Source organism: Vanellus vanellus (genome assembly GCF_965231255.1).
Source record: "Vanellus vanellus genome assembly, chromosome: 17".
NCBI lineage: Eukaryota > Metazoa > Chordata > Aves > Charadriiformes > Charadriidae > Vanellus > Vanellus vanellus.
In genome coordinates this window covers 7,599,767-7,622,616 of record NC_138922.1, presented here as the reverse complement: position 1 = coordinate 7,622,616, position 22,850 = coordinate 7,599,767, and the positions used below count along the sequence as shown (strand labels likewise).

The window sequence follows — 22,850 nt, the reverse complement described above, 5'->3', positions numbered from 1 at the left end:
CCGGCCCGTCCCGAGGCCACGCCCCTGCCGCGCGAGAGCTGAGCGGCGGGGGGGCGGGGCCTGGCCGAGGACCGCCCCCTCCCTCAGCGGGCTTGGCCCCGCCCCGCCCCGCCCCGCTCGCGGAGGGAAGATGGCGGCGCCCAGCGCGGCGGGGCTGAGCCGGAGGCTGCGGGCCTGGCTGCCCCGGTAAGCGGCGCTGGGGGAGCGTGGTGGGCGGGTCGGTGTGCGCTTCACCCGAAAACCCACGGACAAGCGGGGGGGCCGTTCCCCGGGCCGGTCCGCACCACGGTTGGGCTATTTTCTGGGCTCACGCATGACGTCGCCGTGGCTTCGCGTGGGTTTCCGTGCAACAGCGCCGTGGTCGGTCTGCGGGGCGCGGGCAGCCCGGCCTTCTCCGCGTGGGGCCCTTCGGGGGTGCGTGTGCCGCCCCGCCGGGCCGGAGGGGCGCAGGGATCTCGGTACCCCCCTTGGCTCCTCCCCAAAACACACCAAAATGCCGCCTCCTGCTGCGAAAAGTGAATCAAATCCCACTTTGAGGTACTCGCCCCGCTCCCACGGGCACAGGGTAGTATTTATCCGTGGCAGCCGCAACCTGGGACCTGACGGCGTCAGGCCTGTGGGGAGGCCGGTCCGTGGGTGCAGGGGGGAGGCCTGGGACTGCCCGTCGCTGTGGCGCGGGGATTGCCTGAGAGTTATGCAGCAAAACTGTGGGCCTCGGTGTTGATTTGCGGCTCTGGTTCTGCTGTGGTAGAGAAGCAGCGATGGAGAGGCAGGCAGAGATGCCTCTCGAGTCTAACGTGGTCCTCTGAGACGTGTTTGCTTCTCTCCACATCCCCCTCACGACACACCGCACGTATCACTTTACAGCTCTCCTTCTCCTCTTGCTCTTTGCAGGCTGACGCAGGTGAGATGGAGTCGCTACAACCCCCATTTCTTAGAGCCAGAAGTGAACATGGAACTGTCTCAGAAACCTTGGGAGGAGCTGTCTGAGGAGGAAAAGGAAAAAGTGGAGCTTAAGGCTGTTCAGCCAATAAAAGCGGCTCCTCCCAGTGTCTCCAGCTCTGTGTTCAGCGACCCTATGATCAGGTCAGAGAAAGCATCATCTCCACCTCTGTTACAGCTAGGGCCCATGGAGCCAAAATGCTCGGGAGCTGTGCTGTCTTCCTCAGCCTTCACTTGCTGTGCTGCACGTTTCCTTCTGTTGCAGCACAATCCCTTTATTCGGATTAATCTTTTCCCACAAAGCCAGTTCCGTTGACTGACAGTGATTAGAGATAATTATAGCAGATCTAGCAGCACCCAGGCTTAACCATGGGAACAACACAAGGGGGGAGCTTATTTCTGTGGGTGATAAAATCAGAATTTTAATCAGATCGCATTTGGCTCTGTGTTTACAGTAAATTCACCAATATGATGATGAAGAATGGAAATAAAGTGCTGGCCAGAAGCCTCATGGCTCAGGTGAGAACTCATGTTTCTTCTCACTGTTATGTCAAAACAATACAAAATGGAAGGCTGGGATGTCAAGCCCATGGGAATTAGGAATTACCATAACTCAGGTCATTGTCTTAACACATTTCCCTCTACACACACAATACACCGTTATTTACCAGATCAGGTGTACATTTCGTACAAGCCCCGACCTCATTCAGCTCACAGACCAGGTAGCTTAATGGAGAACGTTCTCTTTCCACTCTTTAGCGTCTCTTGGACCTTATGTAGAATCACAGAATCATTTAGGTTGGAAAAGACCCTTAAGATCATTGAGTCCAACTATTAACCTAACACTACTAAGTTCACCACTAAACCTTAAACTCAGAGCATACCCTTAAAAGCATAATTTTCTCAACAGATCTTCCTTCCAGCTCTCTTTCATGCCTTACCTTCTGCATATCTTGCCAATGAAGTCCCACAAACGTGTCACCTATATGACACAGCTTTGACCCCTGCTGTGACCTACAGTGGCTGATATTAGCTGGTGGTCCCATCTGGTGTGTTCCAGTCCTTGAAACAGGGACACACATTGCCCAAATGTTCCCCAAGCCACTGCTCATTCCTTGTGACAGAAAAACACATGGGCTCTGGGCTCTTGAGTCCAGGCTTTGGAGGGGAGGATGCTTAGTGCCCACAGGCCTGTATTCCCATCTCTGCTTTGTCCCTGTCCTTCCCTGGCTCCTGGCCCAGGTCTGTGCTACTCAGCCTCTTCACCCCAAATGCAATGTCTGGTAAAGAGACTGAAGAGCTGGAAGGGAGTGAAGTAAAACTAGAGTTAGAGAATTCCCACTGACCTGTTGCCTACAGGGCTAGAAAACCAGCCGCTCAAGAGAAAATGGGGTGCTTGTAAAAGTGATGTAACTTCATGGAGTGGGATAATCCATCTGCTCTGAATGTCTCCTTTCTTGTCTTTGTCCCAAGACTCTAGAGGCCATTAAGAGGAAGCAGCTGGAGAAGTACCACAAAGCTCCAGAAGATGAGAAGGAGACAATTGAATGCAACCCTTATGTTATTTTCCACCAGGCTCTGAAAAACTGCCAGCCCATCATTGGGCTCAGCAACATCACAAAAGGAGGCAAAACCTACCAGGTGAAAGGAGGGGCCTGGGAGCACACCTGGTCAGGAGAGAATTACCTAGGGAAGCAGATGCACTGGTTTCCACCCCTTCAGCTCAAGCTTTACTCTCCTTGGAAAGAGAGCCACTTTGCAATCTAGATTAAAACAACACCTAGAAACCCCATCCAAGGTGATCCCCAGCCTGTGAGCATGGTAGTTCCCTTGTCAGCAGTGGTCTCTGCTTCTCTGACTAGATAAGAGGAGGAGTACGCAGCAAATGTTGTCCAAGGAGACAGAGATTAGTCACGGGCAGCAAAAGAATTGGCAGTCCCGGGACTACCAGTCCCATTCTCTATGCTCCATTGTGTTGCTTGGGTAGAGGTCCCAAAGCCCCGGGGCAGGTCAGCATAGCAGAAAAGGTCAACTAGATACAGTCCAATACTTGAAACACGAGCAGAACCTGTCTCTAAATATGGGTTCTGCAACACTCAAGACCTGATGGAGAAATGAGATGTGGAGGCATTTCTCTGTCATTCAGTGCAGGGGGGTGGTGACCACCTCCCACTTTTGCTAGCACAAACCAGCCTGGATCCCAAAAAGGGCAGAAGTCCTTACCAAGGTCAGTGTCTGCTGGCAGTACCCAAGCTGATCAGAATTTCCATTTTGGCAATGGCCAGTTTCTATAGACAGAGGAGGTGAATTGGCACAGATCAGCTGTTGGGAGCCGGTCTTACTGCAGAGAGCAGTGTGCTGCCACTGGAGTCGAAGCACAGTGTAAATCTGCATGTGTTCAGCTGGACCTTTACAACCACTGGAGAAGAGCAGGTTACTGCACCCTTGCAGTGCGATAACTGTTACGGTTTAAACCTTTTCCAGGTCCCGGTCCCTCTGAAGGATAATCGGAAGCGCTTCCTGGCCATGAAGTGGTTAATCACTGAGTGCAGGGAGAACAAGAACCGTCGGATGCTGATGCCTGAGAAGCTCTCCCAGGAGCTGCTCCAGGCCTTCAACAATGAAGGGCCCATCATCAAGAAGAAGCATGTGCTGCACAAGATGGCAGAGGCCAACCGGGCTTACGCCCACTTCCGCTGGTGGTAGGGACTCTGCACGGGATGTGATGCCACCAGCCCCCCGGTCTGGAGAGCAGAGCCCCAGGGCCACCTGCCTGGGAGAAGCTGGGAAGAAGAGGGAAAGGTGGAAGATCCCTTCCAGACAGCTTCTGAACTAAGCCAGGGAAAGCCCATCCCATCCCCACAAAGTTAAATGTCCTTTGTGCTTGTTTGGATGGGAGAAGGGGGAATCTTTCAGAGTTACCGACCCCTGCACGGATGCTCTAGTTATTTCATAATCACTTTCCTGTGAAGACAAGCTTTAGACAGTTTTCTTAGAGCAATGCCATACAAAATAATCTTCCACTTACCTGTTTCCTGGGGACTTTCTCTGCTCCTGTAATCAGCAATGGTTTGGGCGGCACAGCTAAGAGCAGAGCTGGATTTTTTTTCCATAGCATAACCAGCCTTAACGTGATGGGTACAAAAGGCAATAAAAGGCCCTTTTTGATTTTTGGTTCTGGTCATCATCAATATTGTCTGCACAGATTTGATGGGAATGTTAACACAAAAAATAAAACCAGTTTTATGGGAAAAGTTTCTCGATTCCAAACCTTTGTCTCTTGCTTGCATCGCACACCGCTCTTTCTGACTACCCTGGTTGTGTAAAGCCACACTGACACCTTACACCGGAGGAGAAAATGAGTATCACAGTCTTAAGGCTTCAGTCAGGAGCAACATTTAAGTATTGTTCACTGCTCAGCAGCTGCACAGAGAGAAAGCAGGTCATGTGTTAGTGAAAAAAATTTATTAGAAAAAATCCTTCAATAGACTTTTGTTTCCTTTTTTCCTCTCCTGTTCTTATAAGAAACATACCATAGTGGAAACTTGCTAAATTCTGAAAAAAAAAGGCAGTTACTGTATAAAACTTATAAAATCTGTTGCTAGCTACATGTGCTCAGGGACCTGTCCTGCTGCAGGCTGCCCTGGGGCAGGTGTTGGTGGCTGGTGACCCGTGGGGGAGGCTGTGTGCGTGCAGGTGCAGGCAGTGTGCTAGAAGGAGTCTGGGATAAACAGCACTTGGTTGAGCTGTTTGTGAGGCCACGGTGATTTCTGTGACTCGTCCCAGAGAATCAGGTACAACCTGAGCTGCGAAAGATTTCCTCTCTGCCTCCTGCAGCTCTGCTGGCTCTCGGGTGAATGGGACCGCGCTCAGCCTAAACTGTGCTTGCCTTAGCACCCGTGTAAAATGCTGGTTTGAGCTAGAATCCTTCCTTGCCCTTTGCTGGCAGCAGCCAAGATTAAGACGAAATCAGTGGGAGAACCCAGGGCTGGGTTAAACATGCCCTGACCCTTCCCACCTCTCCAAACCTCCAAAGTCAGGTTAGCACCAGTCACAGCCTGACAGTTACATGCCCAGAGGCTCTAGCCAGTATAAATCCTATTTACAGGAAGTGCTAGAAAAACCGTAACGTGAAAAGAAATTCAAACTTGGTATGAAGCTTGCTGGTGAAAGTGCTGGGGACATCTCTCTGCCTCTGCTGTAGAGATGTTAATCCGTCACTTCGCTGTAATAGTATTTCTGGGCAGCGTCCGTCATCTTCCAGTCAGCAGCCCGAAACTCGATGATCTCCAGCAGCAGGAGCTGGGACAGGGAGCTGAGTCCCTCCTGCAGGAGGAATCCATCTCGGAGGAGGGAGAAGAGCTCATCCATCCGTGGGGAGTTCATCTTCTCCAGCTGCTCGCCGATGCGATGGAGCTGTAGAACCAAACAGTCCACCTTCAGAAGGAAGAGAAGAAGATGGCTGAGTACAAAGGAATGGGGAGCTGTGGCACACCTCTGTGGTCCCCATCGGTCACCTATGGACCAAATCGTCCTGCTCCCTCTGTTCTGGATTTCCAACAGGCAACAGTTCTGCTTTCCCCAAGTCGCTGTGATCCGTGAGGCAGAAGAGACATTCAGCCTCTTCTGCCAAAAGCACTGGAAAAGCACATCCTGAACTCTCCTGCCTCTCAGGCAAAACAGCCAGAGAAATGCACCTGCAACAGGTGGAAAAGCATTAGTTTTCTGCAGGATGTCCACGAGGAGTTGGCAAGGCTGAAGCCGATGCCAGAGTAAGGAGGTGCCTCCAAGAACAGAGGGAAGTGGCTGGAACACATACTAAATCTCTGAGAAAGTCTGTTTTTTTTTCAGGAAACGGGCACTAACTGGGTCTTTGGAGAAGAGGGGCAAGTCGATGGGCTGCAGGGGTGGGAGCGTTGTGCTTAGAGAGAAAAAAACCCAAAGGGTCCATCCAAGGGCCCCCACATTTCACAGGTCAGTGTGACAGCTGCTTTTCCAGATGTCGGCAAGGAGGGCTGCTGGAAAAGCAGCTGGTTTCTGTGAAAACGGGGGAGAGTTGTTGTCTGTGTTTTTCTTAGGTGATGGGAGGTGAACCCGCCTAACACCGGACAGCCCCGGCCTCGAGGAACGGCCGGGCAACGGGGTCCCCAGTGACGACATTTGAGCAATATGGAGAAAAGCTGTCCCGAGGGAGGACACACAGCCTGGGCCAGGGAGTCACAGCCTGCACCTCCACCCTGCTTCCCTCCGCGCTGCAAACCCTCCTGCCCAGCGGGTCTCCTTCCAGCACACACCAGGGAGGCAGCTTTCCTCTGCACGGGGATGCGGAGACTGCATCCCCTCCCCGGGCTGTGCTTTTTGCTGGTCCCTGGCAGGACAACAGGCGCGTCGGCAGCCTTCTTCCCCGCACTCACCTCTTCCTCCTTCCGCAGGCTGTCAGGCTGTGCCAGCCGGAACAGACAGTCGTAAACGGGGTTCACCAGAGCCATCATGGGCATGTTGTTCACCTGTGAGGAGGCAGGAGCCATCGTCAGCTTGGGGGCAGAAAGGGAGCAGTCTGCAGCTATTTTAAAGAGTCCTTCCCTCCCTGCTCTTCAAAGGAGAAGGGAACAGGATTTAGTTGTGCTGCCAAATGCCGTATTGGTGGGATTTACGCAGGAGACCAGACGTTTGAGTCTCCAGGAGCCAGAGAAACTGAACAGATGATGTAAAAAACATCTATTTTAAAATGTAAGCAGGTAGTCATGGGAAATAACTTGTTGCAACCGCGTTTTTCCTGCCTGCAGCTCTTCTTGCATCATTTTTACATTGACACCAAGCAGGCATCCAAGCACACACGCTGCCGCGAAGGCTTGCAGACAAACTCTGCCAGTACGTGAGCTAGAAATGATGAGCACACCCACGGTTCCCCCCTAGGGCCTCATAGCAACTGAACTCATTTGATCTGGGACATTTGGGAGCCGGCAAATCAGGGGATTTCAAAGAGCAGGTACAAAAGGAGAAAGCTCAGACTTTGCGACTGTTTCCAGAGATGGCTCTGCCTCTCCAAGCCTGTTCACTTGCCCGTAGGCAGCACCAGCCCCGGCAGCATCCTTGTGCTGAGAACTGGCTCTGCCCCCCACTGCCGACCCACAGCCCTGGGGCTCTGTACAACACCCATCCGACACCCCTGCCCTGGTGTCTTTGGACGCCCAGGACCTTCTGGCACCTGGAGGCAGCAGCAGCCGGGTGCTCCTGCTCTGGCTCCTTACCCTCAAGTAGTCGAAGATGTTGCAGATGAAGGTGACGTAGCAGATCCACGCCTGGAGCGAGCGGGCGCGCAGCTCCTCCCTGTCCTTGTACTCCTGCTGCAGCCGGTTCAGCAGGCTCCTCCGGAACACGCTCTGGCCGACTTGTTTGCTCTCTGCCTAGGAGCCCACAGAAGCGGGATGGAGGGATGAGATGGGGGTGTGAAAGGGGTGGGGGGGATGCTGGTGCTTGGGGGATGCAGGACCATGCCAATACCCTCCTGCGATTGCCCAGAGAGCTGCAACTAACGGCCTGTGCTCGCTGGCTGCTCGGCAGGATGCTGCTGCTGCACGGGGCAAGCGGAAGAAGAGAAACGCTGGCTGAGGGGTCAGGGACGAACCCTCTCCTGGCCCAGCCTAGGGACAACCCGCAGAGTTTAAGCATTTGGCTGTCCGGACACGGGGAGCTCTCACCTGGATGATGGTGTAGCAGATGCGCCCTGCCTCCTTGCTGAACACACAGTCTTTGAGGGACTGGTCCACTATAATATTGGCCACTTTCTCCAGGTCCACGTTACTGGGGTCTGCAGAGAGGAGAAACCTGTCAGAACGCAGCACGCTTTGCGCCCCGCCTGCTTTGGGGTACCTGAAAAACAACCAAGGTCGGCGCAGGGCCTGGTACAACCACGTCGTATGGTACAAAACCTCATGCTCACTCCCACATCAAGAGCCACAGCTCTTCTTGCACACCAGCTGCTTTGGAGATACCATCTCCAACGGTGTACGGTCCTCCCAGGCTGGAGACACAGCTGTCATGATGGGAAAGCGATGGAGGAAGGCAGGTAAGATAGGGAAGCAAGAAGTTGATCTGAATCTGAAAGCCCAGCACTGCTTCAAGGGTGGGTTAGTGGGAGCCACACGTGCAAAATCGCAAAATCCCGTTGGGCTTTGAATGTGACTGGTGAGCAGAAGACAGCGGGGGCTGGGAGGATGCGACAGCCCTGCAGTGGGGAGGGGCAGAGAGCAGGAAGTAAGGGCTGGAAAGGGGTGAGAGGCCAAATGTGGGGAGAGATGCTGGGTTAGAGCAGGAGAGGAGGGTACCCCAAAATCAGGGAAAACGAGAAGGATGAGAACCAGGAGCTGAGTTTAAACAGCTGCACCATTAAACATCGGGGAGAAGGTGAGAGGGAACAAGAAGAGCCAGGGAGCAAAGACCTTCCTGGAGAAGATTCACGAATGGGACCCAGTCACGGATGAACAGCGTTCACGAAACACCTTTTCTGTGCTTAGCAATTGGTGTTCCTCAAAGGGGTCCAAGCATCCAGCCTCACATGCCAGCCAAGCTGCGCATGGCAGAGGAGCTAGTAAAAAGCCCGCTGACCTTTGAGGGCTGTTTTCAGCAGCTTCTGAGTCTCGCTGTCGAACGACTGTATTTTATACTCTTCTTTGCCCGTTTCCCCCATGTCTGGCTTCCTCCAAGGGCAAGAGTCAGGGCAACAGATGGGCTAGTGACAGTCCCTGGGGAAAGAGCACACAGAGCTTAGTTGGACAGAGAGGCAGAGCTTCACCCAGCCATTGGGCAAATCCCACCTCGTGCTGGAGCACAGGCTGTTGTCCTGACAGCCCCCCCCAAAGAATCTCCTCTGTTATTAGGACACCCAACGCTGGCCCTAGATCGGAGCAAAACCTCACTCCATCTTTTTAAGCCTTTCTTCCTACCAGCCTATGACAGGACCTCATCTTCAGAGCCTTTATGTTTTTCAGATATGAAAAGTGTGGTTCAGTCTGTTGATCTGCAGGTTCAAAGCGGACAGCACACCAAGGCAGCCCCAAAATATACCGATCTCCCCTCCGAAGGTTTCCCTGCCTGTATCCCAGGGAAGCACACGTGGGAGCACCCCGTGCAGCTGCTCCCTTGTGCCTTTGAAACACCAATTCAGCTGGTTTCACACAAAAGCCTGGGAAGAATCAACCCGGCACCTCAGCAACCAACGCACACTCGCCAGCACGAGCAGAGCACCCTCCTGCGCCGCAGCCAGGCTCCCTCCGCTCCCAGCGAGACACAGCAAGCTCAGCAGCCAAATCCCAACAGTAACAGCTCCAGCTCATCCCCCTGCGGTCAAGCAGAGCTCTCTGCAGTACCAGTGGTGCTCCTAAACAGTCTCTACATTAATTTTCTTCCGCTTTGTGATACAGTGAAGACAGCAAGAGGGTACGCACGGCACAGAGAGGGAGGGCTTTCTTTGACTTGCACACGAGATGATCTGCTGGCTGCAAAGCGCCAGGCTGGCCAGACTTGCAGCACAAATGGGAGAAGGCAATCGGCCAAATGAGTTTTGCCAGCTTGTCGAAATTCCTGGGCTGTTACTCACCCCTCTGTGCAAACAGGTCCCTGCCTGGATTAAAGTCAAAAAGCCCATTGCACTTTAGAGGCACAGGACACGTACCGCAGGCAGCCCGACCCCTCGGACACACTGCCTGCCACGAGGCCATGGCACAACACGTAGTAACTCAAGAGCAGAGAGCAGAGCTCGCTGGTGGGTAGAGGCCCATCTCTGCCCTCCTCGCGAGGCCCAGGGCAGACCTTACCCCTCCGGGGTGACAACCTGCTCACGCTGCTCTCGCAGCCGAAGCTCTCACCTGTGCAGGGTTACCTGCCCTGGGACCTGCACAGAGGTTTCTTCTCCAGATGGATTCCCAAGCAGCCGGGTGCGCTCTGGAAGACAAACGCTTTCCCAGCCGACCTCTCCTCCTTCTGCTCCGTCTCTCTCCCTCTGTACCTGCACTCACACTGCTCAGCACTGCCAGTGGAGCAGCCTGAGCTCGCCAGCAGCCCCGCGTCCCACCAGCAGCATCGCCACGCAGAAAGAACCTGGAGAGAGCTTAGTGCCGCACGCAGCAAAGCAGGAAGCGCCCGAGCCCGTCCAGCAGCGTCTCTACCACCACCGCCTCTCCCGGAGCACCCATCCCCATGGCTCCCCAGGGATGGGCACGGCTACTTTGAACTGCTGTGCCAAATAACCCTGCCCAGAGCAAACCACAGCGTGTGACTGTGCAACTGGCCAGGCCTCGTCTGCTCTAGAGATCCTGCTGCCCAGGACCACCTTGCCTGAAGGGCTGGTGGCAGTGGGTGACACCTGGCACAGCATCACCCGTGGGTACTGATTCCTCCTCTGCAGGTGGTCCCCACTAGACGAGCTGTCCTGGGGATTGATGTGGTTGGGGTTCGCGTCCTCTGTCAGCTGGCCGGTGTGCCAGGGTCCTTCCCGGGGGTCTCACACCAGGCGGGACAGGCAGGACACGCTTCGGCCATTGCAAGGGGTTGGAGAAGAGCAGCGGGTCTCCTCCTGAGCATCCGCCCGAGGGGCACCACCAGCCGCCCGGGACCCCCGTCCCATCCCCGCCGAGCTGCCTCCTGCCTGGGGCTCCTCGGCCACCGGAGCCCCGCGGAACCCCGCGGAACCTCCGCCGCTGCCCCGCCCCGCAGGCAGCACAAGCCGAAAGGCCCCCGGGACGGAGGGAGCGGCGGATCCCGGAGAAAGCAGCCTCCCTCCCTCCCTCCCCCCGGTGTCCCCGGGCAGGGCAGGGGGAGCCGGGCACAGCCCCACCGACCTGCCGGCCGCCCCCGCTGGGTCTCCTGGTCGCCGGAGCATCGCCGGAGCGTCCCGGTCCCCGCCGCTCCGGCCCCGGTTTCCTCTTAGGTCATTTCCTCGCCCGAGCCGGGGGAGGGACGGGCCGGGACGGGGCGGGAGAGCGGCGGCAGCGCCACCGCCTGCGAGCGCCGGGCCACGGCGGCCCGCGGGGCTGATCGCCGGGCACGGCCGGCCGCTCCCCCGGGAAGCCCCCCCGAGGCTTCCCCCTGGGGGAAGCTCCCCCAGGCACCCCCACCTGCGGCCCGGGCGGGCCCGGGCACGGCCAGCCGCCCCGCTTCCCCCCCGGCGGTCCGAAGGCAGCGCTTATCGCTCTGCCCGCCCCGGTCCCTCTCGGGGTTCCCTCGCCGAGCACCGGCCCGGCTCTCCTGGAGAGACCCGCACGGGTCTGCCGCTGCCCCCCCTCCCCGCTCCAAACCAGGGCAGGCTGCAGCCCAGCGGCATAAAAAATCGGTAGGAAAAAAAAAAGATAAGGTGGAAAGGGGAGATGCACTAAACCAACTTACCGCAAAAAGAACTGAGTGAGGTGTACTGCACTCCACGTTTTTCCTCAAAACTCTCTACCATCTCACAGGGGAAGACCCCTCTGGGCTTGAAGCCTTCAGACGACAGCAGAGCAGCCAGGCTGCTGAAAACGAACAGCCTCAGGAGAGGTGGAATGAGCAGTTTGGGAACATTTTCTGCAGCTCTGCGTGGCCTGGCTAGATACAAACAGAGCCTGAACTCATCCACCACGGGCGGGTGGCTCAGGAGCAGCAGCTGTAGCTCTGACAGTCCCTCTTGGACACAGCAGTGGGATCCTGGGGGCTGCACGAGCCCCCTCGGCCGATCCCCCTTGGTGCAGTTCTCAACAGCGATACCCAAAGCGTCACCCCATATTGCAGAGGGGACAGGACGGCTCTGCCTGATGGCGATGAGCACCCAGGAGCCAGCGATGGGAAGGGAAAACCAGATGGTTCCTGCTGCCCCACACTCGGGGCTCTGATTCTTCTCCCTCTTGGGCAGCAGGAGGGGCACGGCAGCCCTGTGGGGTCCAGCTGAGCCTACGCACCAGGAGGAAAACAATAAACAAACTGCAGCCAGACATGAGCGTAACAAAATCTTTAATGTACCTTCTCTCAAAGGTAGGCACGCGTTGTGCGCATTGTGCTCGGGCGCTTTCAGCAGCTGCAAAAGATCCACCCAGGCAACACAGCAAAATGCCACAGAGAATTACAGTTCTACGTCACAACAGAAACTTAAACCCAAATTAAATACAATCTCTTTCAAGCCCAACTGTAAATCATTCATTTCTTTTCAAAAATGCCACTATGCAGCTCTGGATGAGCATCCTGAGAATAGGACTGTCCTAGGAACTCGGCGAGCCAGCTGGCACCGCAGGACACAGTCCACTCATCACTGCACTTGTGCGTCAACATTCTCCCATCCGAGGCCAGCTAAGAGAGATGGTGGATCCCCCCAAAACCACAGCGTAACTCCCCTCGAACGCTTTGCCTGCTAAAGTGCTTTTGGATGTTCTAACAGTAAAAGGCACTAGAAGAAAACAAATGCGATTGCTGAGCAGCTTGTGAGGTGAATTGCAGGCAACTCAAATCCCTGCTGATAGGATTACATCCGAGTGAAATCCCAGCCATCCCAACGGGCACACTCTGGCGCAGTCTCACAGCGACTCACCACCACATTGAGTCACTTGAAGCAGAACTGCTGCGTGCAGTTTCCTAGAGCAAATCTGTCCCAGAGTACGGGAGAACAAAGTGACTACAGATCTCTCCCATCTCCCACTCCTCTAATTCCAGGACGTTCAGCTTCAAACAGTGCATGTTTTGCCAGAGCAGCCCCAGAAATAAGACCTGTCCTCCTAGCGCTTTGCACTAAACCAGTCTCATTCCCAAAGAGAAAACAATATTCCTGTTACAGTCGTTTCCCCAGCAGCAACTTGCAGTTAGCAAAGTGCAAATCAGAAATTTATGAGACAGATACTGCTGAGCAGAGACGAGTGACAAAGTGACTGTCAGATGCAACTTCTAATATCATATAGTTGAGGTTGTCACTTTTTTCTCCCTCACTCACTAGAAGACCATGTGCCTTTATGGGCCTATAACATTACGACCAAAGCAGGGTACGTGTCAAAGCCCTCCAACCGGGGAGTGTCTCTTCACAGCCTGGGTCAGACCCGCCCAACTTAAACTCCGACTTTGCCACCTGGTGGATGGAGGCATGCTCATTTAATGCGCAGCGGAGGAAAAAAACTACCCCAGAGAGGAAACGCTGTTCTGTGCCCTCTCTGCGGAGCAGCCAAGTTGCACACTCCTAAAGCTGTTTGCCTGCATCACCTCAAGCTCCACAGCACACTTGAACATCACCTTAGCAGAGCGGTTTTCTGTTCTTTATTCTTTGCCACTGTGGCAACCCAAGCAACTCACCTCCTATTTCAAAGATTGCAATTCCCGCTGCTGAGTTCCTAACCAGTTTCCCCCTATTTTGTGCAGTTTAATAGCAGCTCTTTGACATAAAATGGAAAACATGAGTCTTGTAATGTTTAGACAGGATGGATGAGTCTCAATTTCCTATGGAAGCCTGGGTCAGCACAGAAAATTTTCTGCTGTGGCCAGTCTTGTCCCTGCTGACTGACAGCATTCCTCTCTGCCAGCAGCCAAAAGACAGCAACAATCCCAACCTGTTTGTGTCTGTTTTGAAACGAGACATTTCTCTCCTTCAGAGGGATGCCATGAGGCTAAGTTCATTACTGGTTATGATGTCTTTCTAAGAACGGATGAAAAATAAACAAAGGCAAAATATTGTTAAGGGGATTTTGGGGGAATCTCAGAAGAGCCTAAATAACACAGGAAAATGCCAGCAGGATTGAGGCAATTTGAGAAACTTTACTCCACATCCTTTGCATTTTGTCCTCTAAGCAAAACTGCCCATTTTTAGAGTACACGCAGCTAACACTCCCTCTTGGAGGCTCATATATTAGCCTTCTGCCTGACACTAACACTGCTCAGTGAATTTAATTTTACATAGCTCTCAAAGTCATCTGCAGTGAAACAGCCACTGTGCACTCCAAGATCTCAAACCACAGCAGACACAAAGTTATTTTGTCTGGGCTCACAAGATATCTCAGCCACCAGCGAAACAGCTGCTCTTTAAAAACAGCCTCTCACAATAGTTCAGGATACGTGAGCAACGCTGATACGCTCAAAATCGCCAGAAGTTGCGTCAACAGAACGGAATTGGTCACGCTGGAATTTGGCCAGGCCATTTGGGATTAACATCCTGAATATTGCAAAAAGAGCCACGAAAAGTTCTGTGTTAAGAACTATCCAACCATCCTCTAAATAACTGCAGCGTTCTGCCCTATCCACCACTCGCCAGATGACTAACGTGCCTTCATATCACAGTGGCTCTTTCTCGGAAGTCTGCCTGCCTGTGACACACTGGTCCAGCCACACCCTGCTCAGCTTGAAAAAACAAAGAATAAAAGAGGAGGAAGAAAGTAATTTTCCTCTTTTCCCCTGTTACGTAAATCAGAGGAGTCGTCGGGTTTTTTTTTTTTCAACCATTCACAAAACCTTTGAAACTCCAGAAAAATACTTCTCCAGCTCTAATTCAATCATCCTTTTCTTGTCAAACACCATGCTAAGCCCACCAATTCCAATTTGATGTTCAGTTCTCTCACTTCAGCTAATCTTGTCAAAACATTCTCATCTGTTAGCACCACTGTAGGACTGAGGTTTAGAAATGTTTTGAGGCCACTACAGAAATACTTGCTAGAAACATTCAAAGGCGGTATTTAAAAAAACCAAACCATTTACTAGTTTCCACAGGACTTTCCCTTCATTATTCCACCTTAGACTAAATATTTTTAAAACTCTACACAGCATTTGTTTACTCACTGCATTGAAGCAAAGAACCCTGAAGTAAGAATTGGAGTTGTGCGTTGAATCCCCTTGGAGTGGGATTCTTAACCTTCAGGTCTACTTGTAAAAAGTGTGACTGAGGCAATGCAAAACCCTAACAGATGTATGGCCAAGACACGCAGGAAGAAAAATAGGCACTTAGGATACAATCAAGCTCAGCAGAGCTAAAGAAAGAGAAACTTTGGGTCAGCAGGATCCACTAGAAGACTCTGTTTAAGGTGGCTGAGAACGGGCAGCCAGCGAGTGGTAATCAAGAAGCAGCAGCTGGCAGCAAAGAAAAGGAAAACTGAGGTTCTGTGCACGCTAAAGAGGTTTTAACTGACTCCACAACAGCAGGACAGAGCTACCTGTGCAACACGGAGAAAAGAATATGGTGCAAACAGCAGGTAATGAGCAAGGAAATAAAGCTGTGCAGATGCAGTGATGTTACGTTGGTTAAGCAGCACTAGCTAGGCCAGGATCCCTCTCTGTGATCCAGGCAAGCACAGGAATTCACCCACTTTATCGGGTGCCTTTTCAGAGCACAGTCTCTGCTAGGTAGCTGTCGTCTTGGTTCCCTGCTCCTCCCACTAAACACGTGCTGATACTAGAGGAGACAGAGGAGGAAAAAAGTGCTCAGTTGAACAGCTTCCAGCAAAGCAGGTCAGCGTCTTCAGCAGAACAGCAGTTGCTTCTCCTTCTACTTGGTCCCAGGAAGTGATTTCCCACAGGCTTCCCACAGCTCCCACAGAGCTCTGACATTTCCAACATGCTCGTGACAGAGCAAAGCCATCAGTTTCCCCTCCTCCAGGAGAACACCAGGTAGCCACATACACGGCCCTTTCAGCCTTCCTTCTTTGTAGTGCTGTTGGTGTTCTTCACGGTACACAGGAGGCTGCAGAACAGCTCATACCAAAAGAAGATAAGGCCAGTAGAGACAGCAGCTTTCAGCAAGCTGGGCGAAAGGCCCTTAAAGAATCCACTCGGGCCCTCCTCTCGCATGATCTGCCTTATGCAGTCCAGGAGACCCCTATATATCCGTACCTGGGAGAGAAATGGCGAAAAGGTTAAACAAGAAAAATCCAGGACAGCTTACCTGGAAAAGAACACAGAGAGCCCCAAACTATACCACAGCAACATAATCTAGATGTGCAGCCTGCAGATGCCTTTCCAGCTATTATTATAACCCACTGAAAGTTTCAGAGAGTCAGTTTGTAGAGTGGGATAGAGGAAAAGTCCATATTTTGCATCAGCAATGACTTACACAGAGCATTCTAATTGAATGGCTGTAAAATGTTTATGCTACAACAGCATGTATTTATTTATTTACGGTACAAATTTGTGAAGGAATTATTTCAGATTGTGCTGATACTGTTTTCCACCCCCTTCACTCTCTAAGGAGGGACAACTTTTTCTGACAGAAAGAAAACAAAGCTACAGCCCTCAGAAGTCTCTAAATTAGCTGTCTGCATGTCATTGTGTCACACTCGGAAGGTTTAGCACCTTGTGACACATCAATACTAAAACCAAATTCTGTACCTCACTGGAACAGGAAAAGCATCCAATGCAGTGGGCTAAGACTTCAAATTATTATCCCAGAGTTTCTTGAGGTACAAACTGATTTGCTTCTCAGATCCAAGGAATTTGAAGGAAAAAAGAAAATTTCCACATTTCATGGAAAAAAAAAAAAAAAGAGATAGTTCCTTGAAAGATCTGTATTTGTCTTACAGTGTATTTCGAGGTGGTAAGGATGGTGCTAAAGAACAGTGGAAGCATTTAATTTGCTTTGAATTTTAGGATGTTCTGGTACATAAGACACATACTGAACACTTGGTGCCCATTCCTTTCATCAAAATATTAATTGCAGAAAAGGATCCTGACAGCTGGGTGATCTCAGCATAATGCTAGTGTCATCCTCTGCTAGTAATTTGGTCTTGAATCTGAAACACCAAGCTGCAACTAGAAAAGTAAAGTAAATGGAAACCCATTTGCCTGCCTTACTCATCACCAGCTCCAAGACAGCCAGCCTGATGGAGATGGATGAGAAGGCAGAGCACAGGTATGCTGGACAACGTCATAAAATGAGCCCAGTACATTCAGGCCGCTATTCACATTATTAAGCAAGACCGATGCTCAGCTCCCAGAAGTTGCCTGGGAGCTCCCAACCTGAACACGAACACAACAGGTAGCACTGGTGAATCATCACTGCATTCTGGTGATGACAGGCTCTGCATTGTCTTGATGCGAATCCATACTTATGAAAAGCAGTCAAATCCAACACTTCTCACCTGCCCAAAGGCTGCCCGGGCTTGCTCAAAGCCACCCACTTGCAGTCGTTTTTTGATCAGGTCAAAAGGGTAAGTGAGAGTTTTGCTGATGATTCCAGCGCAGCTGCCACAAACAAGGTTTTTAACGTTGCCTGAGAAGCAGAAAGGGGAGAGGATAGCACGGAAGGAAAAAAGAGGATTAGCAGGGAGTTCTGATTAAAGATCATGAGAGGTAAGTTAAAATCACTTTTCACAAGAAGTAAGGCCAAAAAGACTCTTTAAAGTTACTTCACTTCTGTGCAGTTTGGGCCCCAGAACCTCAGTCTGTATTTTCTGCATCAGGCTCACAATGTCCATTGAAGCCAGAGTCAAACAGCTCATCTTGGTTCATTACGCTGATTTATGTTTTTGCTCTGCCAAGTGGCATTGCACAAAAAAACCCCAGTCACCAGAGAACCTGACACTAGTGGATGGAAAAGTTTTCATGCCCCCCAAGTAAAAGCCCCCTCACTGGAAATCTTGCACTCCTGATTGCTCATACTGACATATTCTGAATTGGAATGAGTCACAAGCTGACACTGCCTGATGATTTCAGAGGCTTGTGGGAAACGAGTTTTGTGATATTAGATTTTTTCCTGACAAGCACGAGTTCCCAGCACAAAGCCACCATCAGCTTCTGCCACCTAAAAGTAAGTATGCAAACATGATGTTGAAAAGTCTAGTTCCTCTACTGAAGAAATTCCATTAAGGAACAAAAACACGCTGAGGCTGCATACGCTCTCTCTCAGGGAGTATTTAGACCTGTCAAGGTGACAGGTTGCATCAGGATGAGGTTCTCTTATAACGGTGCTAGAAAACATAAAAAATATCAAATAAAGAGCTTGGTAGTTTTAAATTAGGCTAAATGAATCCTCCTCTGTAACAGTGGTGCTGGAATCTGCAGTCAGATTTCCTGAGGAAATCCAAGACTCCTGTCCCACAGCACTAATGAAACAGAGAAAGACTATGCCAACACTGACTTCCTCCCACTGTATCAGTAATGTGACACAGCTAAAGAAAGAGTACCCTGGCCTGTGAGACTTCACTTGCACATCCATCCACATTTCCATCATGGTTATTCCATAACAGGAGCTGTTTGTAAACTTCACTGTACTTACTTTCGCAATATCTGTGCAGAGATAAGAATGAGAGATGGGAAATGGAGATACTTTTCAGATGTTGCATCAAAAAGGGTGATAGGACAGAAAACGGAGCTTATGTCAGTCTCCCAAACTAGCATTCATCCTCTCTTTCTCCCCAGATCGCAGACATCACTGTCCCCAGTGCCTACCTCCTTTCTTGCCTTCAGCTGGAATCGCCCATTCAGAAAACTGTTGCAGGATGTTGTAGAAGGAGAACTGGAGGCCAGCATATGGAAAGACGGCAATGATTGTGGGGGTCAAACCTCTGTAGAATGTCCGAGGCCCTTCCGTCTGGTACATGGTCAACACTGCGTGGCGAAGGTTGCGATAGATCTAGACAATAAAGAAGAGGCTGAGTCTCCAGCGAAACAGGCGTAAAAACAGCAAACCAAAGCTTAGGTTATTTTCCAGTAATGAGGGCAGGCATGTCCCACTGCCCAAAATACAATTGTCTGTTTTTCAGCACACAGTGACAAAAAAAGTGATTTTGCACATCTTCACACTGCATTCTCAGCTAAGCCCTTGTGACTCTTGTAAGCAAGCTGACAACCTAAAACTACCTCTGAGCCACAAGAGACTAACTGAACGAATGATTGTTAGCTCTGCGCTGAAACGCCTGGGCTAACGTTGTATCCCACATCCAAGCTGAGCTTCTGAGGGGAAGAAACAAAGCACAGAGCTGAGCGCTGTGACCTGAGACCACTTGCATCACAGACATTATTTATTTTTCTCTGAACAGCTCTGCTTGCTCCTGCAACAGAATTCATATAATATATACTGTGATTCTACTGCAGGCTAAGTCAAAAACCAGAAACAGCTCTGATAAAAACCCATATAAGTCTCGGTATTACTGACCTAATTAGCATGGAGACCAATTCTGGCATAAATAAGAACACGAAACACAGGTGAAACATGACTGGTTTCAAGTATCACCCCCATTATTATCTAAATATGACTGTGCAAGTGGAAAGTTTCAAACACGCAATGTTGGACAGACTGGGGAGTGCATTCTATAAATGGCCAACAGCCGAAATAAAAATTTAGTTATCCTGTTAAGGACAGTTTCTCCTTTCTGGATCACCTGTCAGGAGTCAAACACAGTCAGGAGCAGCAAAACATAATTAAGAAAGCTGTGTCAACAGCACAGAGGATAACGCGGCAACAGTGCAAACATTGCCCAATAACAGCACCTGCTCCTTTAAGCTAACCCACAGACTGTTATGTACTCTTTAAACCTCCTGTAGTCATACATATGAAATATTGCTGCTGCTATGCATGATAACTCCAGCACTAATCCTTAACCATACCTTAGGCTCACCCTGAGCAGCAAAGCGGGTGCGCAGTGTGTCAACAGGCTGAACTGCAACAGTGGCTGTGCAAGCCGCCAGTCCACCGCAGACGAAGTGCACAAAGGAATCGCGGGCATCGTACGAGGTGACGTTGTGCACCAGTTTTGTCAAGCTTTCAAATGCCATGAACTTACAGAAACAAACATACACAGGTCAGGGAGTCAATCCTGATCACTGACATGGATCTCCTACTCCTTTCTCATTTCACCCAAACAGCTCCACCCACTGCTTGTAAGCACCTTCTCACCCTGTCCTTGGAAAGTCCTTCCCAACTTGCAACTGTTGGAGCATGTGCTCAAAGAATATGTTGTAAAAAACACAAAGCAGCCCAGGGAATGCTTAGAATATTCTGATCTCTGACACTTCTGCTAAATCTTGCATTTAGAATTGTGAAAAAAACATTTTAATGCTCTATGTATCCTGAAAAGTATTTGCTATATTACAGATACGCTTCCCCTTATTCCTTCAACCACTGCTCGTAAAACACGTTACAAATTAAGCATAACAATGCTGTGTAAAACATCATCATCAGCTTCATTGATTTTTTTATGAACAGGCTGTTCGGGTGACAGCATGAACCAAAGCAAAAAACTACACAGACTAGGAACGTGAACAGCTAAGCCAAGTGTAAGGAACTAACAGAGCTTGTCTATGACACCAGACACAGACAGAACTCAGTTTGCTCTAGCTGCGCTCCAGGCTGGCCAGGCAGGCCATTCAGCAAGCTCAAGAATATTAATTTAAGAATCATACATCAGCATTATAGAACTATGCGTCTGAAACTGGAGCTGGCTTGCATCAATACAGTTTAAACCTGGACCTTTCTGCATCTGCCCATGCAGCCAGTCTGAAGAGGAGCAAAGTCAAGTCCTATGTATGTACGCTGGGCCCAGATGATGTCTGGTCACCTTACCTGAACAGCTCCATAGCCAACTGAAAGGAACTGAGCAGGAACATGTCCCTTCCAGAAAGCTCCCAACCCCTCTTCCTGGAAGATGCGCTGTACAGCTTGCAAGATGCCATGATACTTAGCCCCTGGGTTTCTGGAGGAGAGCTGCTCTATCTGAAGCTAGAGTAAAACAGAGAAAATATTTTCAATTCCATGTCACGTTTCAATAAGGTTCAAGTGTCCAGTTCAGGAATTCACAACCCTGTCAGCCAACCAACGCTAAGAGATGACATTCTGCCTTCCCACAGAATCACATCTAGAACTGACTGGGATGTTATTTACGTAAGACTCTAAAAGAATAAAACCATGCATGCAACACAAAGGTAATCAGTAGGGATGATGGTGAAATTCACTTAGATAGCGGAGATCATTCAGAAAAACAGAGAAAGAACAAACTATGAAAAACACAAGACTCCATTCAAACATACAAGTTAAGTTATATAAACAGAAGCGGTGGACACGAGATAGCCCTACTACCTTGCATAACCTGTATACAATGTAGGTGAGCGCTGACAAGCAGATTTAGTGCTCTCTGGTTGCACAAGTGACCTGCTCACCCAGGACAAGATCAGCCCTGCTCTGTAACAGGCCCCTTCACCCCCTGTCCCCGGGCATACCGTGAAGAAGGTACCTGAAAGCGGATCTTGATGACATCCAAGGGACTGATAAAGACCCGAGTGACGAAGCCAGATGCTGATCCTGCTGCAGCCGCTTCTGCTGAGGAGACGCATCTGGTCTCGGGGTCATAGCCGACCATACCTGCCTGGTGTCTCCACCGCCTGGGCAGGGGGACAGGGCCCCCAGTCAGCCCTCCCCAGCCACGAGGCTCCTTCCCACACCAAGAGCCTATAGCCTCACCCCCTCACCTCCCAGACCCCCCCCAAGTTCCCCTCACCCCAAGGGCCGCACAGCACCCCCTCACCACAACTCCTACTCCCGCGCTCCTCACAGCAGCCTCCCGCCTCGCCTCGCGCCTCCCCTCTCCACACGGGCCCCACAGCCCCCTCCGCCCCGCGACAGGCACCGGAGGGAGATATGGAGCCAACCCCGCGGGCAGAGCCGCTGCCTGGCGGCTGACCGCGGCCACAGCCGCCTCCCCTACTGCAGGCCCCGCCGGGCCGCCTCACCCGCCAACGCCGCCGGCGCCTCCGCGCCGCACTGCGCCTGCGCGCCGCGGGGGGCGCTGGGAAACGTAGTCCGGCGGCCCCGCCCCGGGAAAACGCAGTGGCCGAAATGGCGGGGCGGTGGCGGCGGGGCCTGGCCGGCAAATACACCGCGATTTAGGCTTTTTATTTGGTGTGTCCCACCCCCAGCTCATCACCAGCTTTGCTGCCCCAGAGGCCAAGCCTGCAAGTGGGAAAGGAAAACAGCCAGAAAGACGGGAGCTGCTCACAGCTCTCCCACCACAGCACAAACACAGCAGCAACAGGCTTTTTCCTTCCCTCCGCAAAGCACGAGGAAATGAAGGGTTTTCTATACTTTTTAGTAGATACCCAAGGTATGAATAGCACAGCGTTTTGGGTAACGTGTTCTGCTGTAGCATGACAAAAGCCAAGAGCTCCGAACCACACTGCAAATCGTTTCTGTACTGCCTTCAGTGGCACAATGAAAATAAGCGACCAGAGCCTCCTTGAGAAAAATAACCAGCAACCGCAGCCTCCTTGACAGTTACTATGCTCAAATACAGACATTAAGAACAACTGTTAAAAAACAACCCAAACCCTCACAGGGGCCTTTCCCTATTATATATTGAAAACCAAGTACCAAATCCCCGGGCGCTCCCTGAGCACACGCGATGGCTGGGGAGAAGCCGTGGAGCCAACAGAGTGGCAGCTCCCCACAGACAGCCCAGAGCTGCCCGCACACCTGCTTAGCACAACTGGGCACTTCCACTTCTTCAGGCAACAAAAGTGAAAATCGATCTGCGAGGCAGCGTCCGAGCAGAGCACCAGCTCCCGAGCCACAGCTGCTGTGCATCCTTCCCCTCTGTCTCAAACGACTGCGGTGTCCTTCTCCGGGAGCTATCCTCACAACACTACCGTCCACACCACAGGCACACTTGAGCATTTTGGTAAAAAACTTCGAAAAAAGCAAGGGGAGAAATAGTGAAGTGCCACCCTCCCACTCCACTGACACAGTCTTCAATCCTGGAAGCAACACGATCCTTCCTTTCCCCACTCCGCACTATCCGTATTGCCACACGTGCCAAGCGACAGGGCTCTCCGGTGACCTCACGTAAAAGAGCACCAGATTCAGTCAGAAACACTGAGACTGAACCACAACGCTGACGAGTCTGAGCACTTCAGGCCAGGGCACACCTTACAGCCTTTCCCTCCCATAGCAATTTAATATCCTATAAATTAGGTTGATCGGTTATATTTTGGTC

The 22,850-nt window shown here is 51.4% G+C and overlaps 3 protein-coding genes across 4 annotated transcripts; 1 reads left to right on the top strand and 2 right to left on the bottom strand.

Moving 5' to 3' along the window:
- The first annotated feature begins 71 nt into the window (after nucleotides 1-71).
- Nucleotides 72-4,193, top strand: MRPS7 (mitochondrial ribosomal protein S7). Its single transcript, XM_082492137.1, has 5 exons — nucleotides 72-186; nucleotides 895-1,086; nucleotides 1,398-1,461; nucleotides 2,416-2,583; nucleotides 3,427-4,193. Exons 1-5 carry the CDS (start codon nucleotides 131-133, stop codon nucleotides 3,646-3,648), a joined length of 702 nt encoding a protein of 233 aa, XP_082348263.1. The 5' UTR covers nucleotides 72-130; the 3' UTR covers nucleotides 3,649-4,193.
- Nucleotides 4,194-4,405: 212 nt separating this feature from the next.
- On the bottom strand, nucleotides 4,406-10,857 carry MIF4GD (MIF4G domain containing). Of its 2 annotated transcripts, none has more exons than XM_082491973.1 (6): nucleotides 10,782-10,857; nucleotides 8,551-8,687; nucleotides 7,644-7,753; nucleotides 7,194-7,349; nucleotides 6,357-6,449; nucleotides 4,406-5,379 (listed from the first exon to the last, which is right to left on the bottom strand). In XM_082491973.1, exons 2-6 carry the CDS (start codon nucleotides 8,630-8,632, stop codon nucleotides 5,152-5,154), a joined length of 669 nt encoding a protein of 222 aa, XP_082348099.1. In that variant the 5' UTR covers nucleotides 8,633-8,687; nucleotides 10,782-10,857; the 3' UTR covers nucleotides 4,406-5,151. The 2 variants fall into 2 exon arrangements, with proteins under 2 accessions (XP_082348099.1, XP_082348100.1); XM_082491974.1 differs by having other exon boundaries at nucleotides 4,406-5,358.
- A 1,048-nt stretch (nucleotides 10,858-11,905) lies between these two features.
- Nucleotides 11,906-21,552, bottom strand: SLC25A19 (solute carrier family 25 member 19). The gene is made up of 7 exons (XM_082492266.1): nucleotides 21,489-21,552; nucleotides 21,096-21,243; nucleotides 20,429-20,584; nucleotides 19,474-19,644; nucleotides 18,316-18,499; nucleotides 17,007-17,137; nucleotides 11,906-15,762 (listed from the first exon to the last, which is right to left on the bottom strand). Exons 2-7 carry the CDS (start codon nucleotides 21,219-21,221, stop codon nucleotides 15,562-15,564), a joined length of 969 nt encoding a protein of 322 aa, XP_082348392.1. The 5' UTR covers nucleotides 21,222-21,243; nucleotides 21,489-21,552; the 3' UTR covers nucleotides 11,906-15,561.
- Between the last annotated feature and the right edge of the window lie 1,298 nt (nucleotides 21,553-22,850).

What these genes read in the sequence shown, in the direction of transcription:
- MRPS7 (XM_082492137.1), top strand. Translation starts at nt 131, where the DNA reads ATGGCGGCGCCCAGCGCGGCGGGGCTGAGCCGGAGGCTGCGGGCCTGG. An exon ending in CCAGAAGCCTCATGGCTCAG is followed by an intron (nt 1,462 to 2,415) that starts GTGAGAACTCAT and finishes CTTTGTCCCAAG; the next exon opens with ACTCTAGAGGCCATTAAGAG. An exon ending in AAGGAGGCAAAACCTACCAG is followed by an intron (nt 2,584 to 3,426) that starts GTGAAAGGAGGG and finishes AACCTTTTCCAG; the next exon opens with GTCCCGGTCCCTCTGAAGGA.
- MIF4GD (XM_082491973.1), bottom strand. Translation starts at nt 8,632, where the DNA reads ATGGGGGAAACGGGCAAAGAAGAGTATAAAATACAGTCGTTCGACAGC. An exon ending in TCTGCTACACCATCATCCAG is followed by an intron (nt 7,350 to 7,643) that starts GTGAGAGCTCCC and finishes GTGGGCTCCTAG; the next exon opens with GCAGAGAGCAAACAAGTCGG. An exon ending in ACATCTTCGACTACTTGAGG is followed by an intron (nt 6,450 to 7,193) that starts GTAAGGAGCCAG and finishes GCCTCCTCACAG; the next exon opens with GTGAACAACATGCCCATGAT.
- SLC25A19 (XM_082492266.1), bottom strand. Translation starts at nt 21,221, where the DNA reads ATGGTCGGCTATGACCCCGAGACCAGATGCGTCTCCTCAGCAGAAGCG. An exon ending in TCATCAAGATCCGCTTTCAG is followed by an intron (nt 20,585 to 21,095) that starts GTACCTTCTTCA and finishes GTTTTACTCTAG; the next exon opens with CTTCAGATAGAGCAGCTCTC. An exon ending in AGCTGAAGGCAAGAAAGGAG is followed by an intron (nt 17,138 to 18,315) that starts GTAGGCACTGGG and finishes TCTGCTTCTCAG; the next exon opens with GCAACGTTAAAAACCTTGTT.